The sequence below is a fragment of the Macrobrachium nipponense genome, chromosome 4, assembly GCF_015104395.2.
Source record: "Macrobrachium nipponense isolate FS-2020 chromosome 4, ASM1510439v2, whole genome shotgun sequence".
Lineage (NCBI taxonomy): Eukaryota > Metazoa > Arthropoda > Malacostraca > Decapoda > Palaemonidae > Macrobrachium > Macrobrachium nipponense.
Window position 1 is genome coordinate 124,711,401 of NC_061100.1, and position 5,369 is coordinate 124,716,769.

Consider the following 5,369-nt stretch of genomic DNA (forward strand, 5'->3'; position numbering starts at 1 on the left):
CTCCGCAGCCGGTCATTCTTCAGGATCAGGTGATTGAAGTGCAAGACCCTATCCTCGTCCAAGACGCCTTTGATAACCGGCGAAACGTCGTCCTGACCCAGCGACGACTGACATTCCAGGAACAACAAAGACGTCGTTTGGAACAGGAAGCCCGCCAGCAAGAAGAGCGCCTCCGCCAACAGCAACTTGCACTCCAGCGCGCAGAGGCGCGTCGACGAGCTCAGGAACAGAGCACACTGAACACGCAGAGGGTTCAACAGCAGAATGTCTTGGCAAATCGTCAGTTGCAGACCCCAGTCTTAACTCAGACGGTTATCGGACCAGTTGCTCAAACCCTTGACGATCAGCGAGATGGTCCCTTCCAGGATGGAACTTACTATTTCAGGTAAAGTCTTGTAATTTCATGAAGCATTATAAAAGTTATGGACGATCGCTTACCTGGTCAGTAAATGTTTTGAGAATTAAGTCTTGATCAAATACATATTCAAACTGTTCGCGACCCTCCTATAATTTTTCGGGTAACAAAAGTTATTTAACGGCATTACCACCGACATTTACCGAGAGGTAAGAAAACTTCCTAGCGTTAAAATGATATTATTTCTTGGTTATTTACTCAGCAAGCAAATATTTATTTCTACAGATATGCTACCAGCGATGGGATCGAAAGGGAAGAAGGCACCAGACTCACTGGTCCCTTGACTCATGAGGTTACAGGATCTTATTCGTGAGTAAAATGAGTACGATTCGAACTCAGGCAAATTTGTTTTTAATTGACTATTCCATTTGCTGTGGTAGGCGACAAATCTCATTTAGTTATTGTTGTTATTAAATTAATGTAGTTTAACGGCACCAAATATTAGTTCTTAGATTCGAACGGATAATGGAAGATGACAAACTGAAGAAGTTGAACAGTTAAGTGATGAGGGACCAAGGGAAAGGACGAAAATGACAAGACAGAGACCAATGATTTTGGCAACTGTGTACGGGAAATCCGCAAGAAAAGTTGCATTTCTTTAAAAGTGATTTTATATATTTATTTTCTATTCACAAAGATAATTTAACGTGTTTGGTTTTCCTCTGATGCAAAAACAGGTACATCGCTCCCGATGGAACTCTTGTGGCCATGGAGTACATCGCTGACGAGAATGGATACCGCGCCTATCCTGTCCGAAACAACGTGTAAGTCTCTTCTATGACTCTTAATTCCTTATCTATTTTTTTTTCAAAGAAAGATAGGTATTCAGCCGCCAAACTCTTCTAAAAAAAATAACAATCCTTAGCAACCAGCTACAGTACGGCGACGGATATCATGATTACCACGTCATCATGACGTTACTGTTCCTTAGGAACAAGGGTAAGGGGGCTGCATCTTTTTCACAGAAGCAGTGCTTAGAAAACAGTAGCAAACCCGAGGGGCGTTGAGAGTAACGATGGGCTAAAAACTTGCCTGGGAAACCAACATCGAGTTAGTGTCCCACAAACGAGTTCCTCAGGCGCCTTTGGTCTTGATACCCTTCAGGTCATATTGATAAGAAAATTCACCTAGTAGGATCCACAGTATTAATCTTGATTTTAAGAAGAAATGTATTTGAACAAATATATACAGGGCTTAAAACTTTCTTCCATCCTTCTGTGGACTTGAAGGATGGACGAAAGCTTGAAGCTCTGCATATATTTATACAAATACATTTCGTCTTTATAATCAAGATTATTACTCTGGATCCTACTATAAATAACTGAGAAGCACGATACTGTGTTTTTAAGGTTCAGCATCTAGTAACATTCTTATTTCGTTACATTTCTAAGTCCTAATTATCCTTTCATTGACAACACTTTTTGAACGAAGGCTTCAAGGGGTACGAGGAAGAAAAAGCATCTACTATGAGATTCAGGGACTCTGTAACACGGGTTTTTCGCAATAACTTTTTATCTATGCATTTCATAAATATAACGCTTATTCAGAATACATATTATATCAACACATAAATTTTAAGTGTATTCTGCACTACGTAGGTTGAATAAATTTGGTACTTATAATGTAAAAGTGACCTTTTTTGAAGACGGGCCAACTTACTCAGAGAAAAGGTTTCGAACGCACTCGTTACGTAACTTAACCTCTCCACTGATAATTGTCATAATGAACAAACCAACAAAATATGTTAATAAATACAAAAACACTTCGATTATTAGTCTAACTCCCAAAATAAGTTTCCAAAGAAATTACAGTCTACTTTATAGGTCACAATCAGATTGACAAGATGTAGGGAATGGTTGGTAATTATCAAAAACATAGTAGACAAGCTTGATTTGATAACTGCTATATCCAACGTCAAGCAATTTTTATTTATTGGCTATCTACCTATTTACTGAAAAAAAAAATAGCCGGTACCGTATATTGGCTTTAAACCTTCACCAATAATTATCGTCAGAATGGTGACTTCATGAGGCTCCACCCACTTTCGCTGAAGGCTACCATGGGCATTGTTGGATTAGAAAATTTAACTTCTGGCTATAAAAACTAATTTCTCGAGTAGTTGTAAGAAGTGCTAAATGATCCTCAAGGATCCCAGCAGTTGGCCTAAACGTTTAATTCATGTATATTACTGCTATACTGTTGCGGCACTACTGCTACAGTAGTATTACTACGCTAGCACTGATACCCCACCCACATTTATGTATCGTTCCGCCATTCATAAAGTCTTTGGGTTTCAGAGCCGATGGAATTTCTGTCTGGTGGATGGGCGGGGCAACATTTAGTCAAAAGGTGTTTGTTTACCTTGCTTACGTAATGAATGTTTTTCGACTCTTGGCTCGTAATCATTGGCCATGGCGTCGGCTAGATAATTTTTACTCTATAAAAATTAAAACTATCGGGTTTAGGTTATTGATAATGCTGACAAAATTTGTGTGTGGTTGTAAAATATACATATGTCAACTTTCAGCTACATCCGATGCTTTGACAAGGAGCAAAGTCCAAAAAACCGTGTTACAGAGACCCTGAATCTCATAGTAGCTATCTTTTGTTTCCAAGTAGCTTTTTTTTTTTTTTTTTTTTTTTTTTTTTTTTTTTTTTTTTTTTTTTTTTTTAATATTGCCTTACAACTACAAGAATTTGGATGCCGTAACCAAAGCTGTATTATATCTAATTTTGAACCTAGCTGATTCACATTCGACTCTGTAGATTTGGATACAGCTTTAATAATTTAAAAGAATCGATTTACCTAAGTTTACCTTCATCTGTCATATTACCTGTTTATCAGTCGTTGTGAATTTTCATTTTTTTTTCTTTCTTTCTTTCAGCGTGAATCCTGTTGCTCCCCCTGAGCCAATCCCAGTGCCTCCGCCGCTCCGACCAGTGTTGAACACACCCGCCCCAGAGATAATCAGACCAATCCAAACATTAACTAGGCCTATCAATGTGATCAGCCCTAGACCTCCTCTCATCACTCAGCCAATTCCTGATCTGACCATTCCAGTCCAGACAGTGCGACCACCCGTCCAGACAGTGCGACCACCTTTCCAAACCGTTCGGCCTAGGCCTATCATCCAGAATATTCAGCTGCCCGTACAAACTGTGCGTCCACCCATCCAGCGACCTTTCCAAACTGTTCGCCCAGTCATCCAAACTGTTCAGCGACCACTACAGACCGTCCAACGACCAATTCAAACCGTAACGCCAAGGCCGATTCTCCGACCACAGGTCACGAGTCGACCTCAGTTCGCCAGCACCTTCGTCAATCGCCCCACCTTCGCTACCTTTGGCACCGACAATCTGGGAAAAGAGTCATCGTCGATTATGATTACGGTGACCTCGACTTCGCCGCGTCAGAACCCGTTTTGGCCCTGGAACCACCAAAGGAAACCGATGACTAGGGCTTGGAATGGATAAGTGTAGGATACTGTCACGGCAACGAGGGATGTGAATGAGATATTCAGGGATACGAGAATTCCATATTTTCCATTTCGATCTGTTTACTCCTATAATAGCTAATGCGCTTCAACTCAAATGTCTCCCTTACAAACTTCCTTTCTCCGTTAATATGCTTTTATAACATTTAGATTTGTGCTAGATATTAAAATGCATAAAAATAATAACTTAGATTTGTAATCTTATTAACATACACAAAAGAACCTAACCCCCTCCCACTCGTTTCTCGAAGGGTAGAAATGTCGAACGAACAAATCAGGATAACGACCATTGCACTGAAGTGCCCTGACGTCCGTGGAGCAGCGAAGCAAATCACTCAACTCTGTTGTCTCTATTTTTCAGGCATAAGAGTGTAAAGCGGCCAAGAATTATTTACAGCTAAAGAACCGATGGTGGATTGACTAATAATGCATTTAAGTCTCCTGGTTAATGGTCTCTCATCCAAACACCAAGTTTCTGCAAGGTCTTCCAGTCCATTAGAAAGGAATAAGAACTAACTAAAATGCTCAAATATTTTCAACTCTATTGAATATTTATTCATCCAGGAATTTCTTGGCAAAACAATCTCTGTGCAACCGGACAGAGTATGTTAGAACACTTTTATAACATTTCCGACATCAGACAAATAACTGCTATCAAAAATACCAGCAGATGCTGTATAATTACAAGACTAATAGCTGGAGCAAATTTGATATCTAATGTTATATTTATTATAAGATACATAACTTTGCAGATGATATTTTGAACTATTCTTAATGAAGCTCACTTAACCATAACATTTTCTCAAGTGAGACTAGGGCATCCGTTCCTTTAGCGACAGCATGTTTCATTCATTCGTATACAGACATAACCCAAAGCCATCAGTTATTTCATAACGATCAACCACTTTCTTTCCCTGGGCTCGGACTTACGAATTCCTTGCGATGAAATAACATTCCTTGGTCGACAGGAATATTTGCATGTGTGCAAACAAATACTCATTTTGACCAAGTGTATAGCAGCTATAGCTGGTTCACTTAAGGTAGATTCTTGGGTGAGCCCAATGCCTCCGAGACATTTGTTTGGCAGCCGTTGATTGGCTGGGAGCTGCCTATCTCCCAGCGGCCACCAAACAAACCTCTCGTAAGCATAGGGTTCATCCAAGAATCTACCTTAAGTGAATCAACTATAGTGTTCATTTCATAAAGTGATGAATAGCAATCTTAAACTACTATCTAAAAAACAAATCGCTGAGACTCTCAGCACACCAGGAATAACCGCAGTTCAAAATTTAATACATTCGGATTCTCCTGTACATAAGAGAAATGATATTATACTATATCTCCTATCATTGCACTTTGTCAGTTCTCCCCAGCAGAAAGCAACACGTTTCTTATCTGAAGCCTCGTACACAGCATGAGCTCCATCTGCAGAGGTCAAGATGGACTTGATACATAAAAAA

At 39.8% G+C, this 5,369-nt stretch overlaps 1 protein-coding gene across 1 annotated transcript in view; it reads left to right on the top strand.

The window, feature by feature from the left end:
- The window catches only part of LOC135211725 (uncharacterized), an 8,528-nt gene extending 4,447 nt beyond the window's left edge, over positions 1-4,081 (top strand). The window contains exons 2-5 of the mRNA XM_064244969.1: positions 1-385; positions 641-724; positions 1,093-1,179; positions 3,301-4,081. The exon at positions 1-385 is cut by the window's left edge and continues 160 nt beyond it. Of these exons, the coding sequence (XP_064101039.1) occupies positions 1-385; positions 641-724; positions 1,093-1,179; positions 3,301-3,889 (1,145 nt within the window). The 3' untranslated portion in view covers positions 3,890-4,081. The remainder of the gene's footprint in view (positions 386-640; positions 725-1,092; positions 1,180-3,300) is intronic.
- Positions 4,082-5,369: the final 1,288 nt, after the last annotated feature.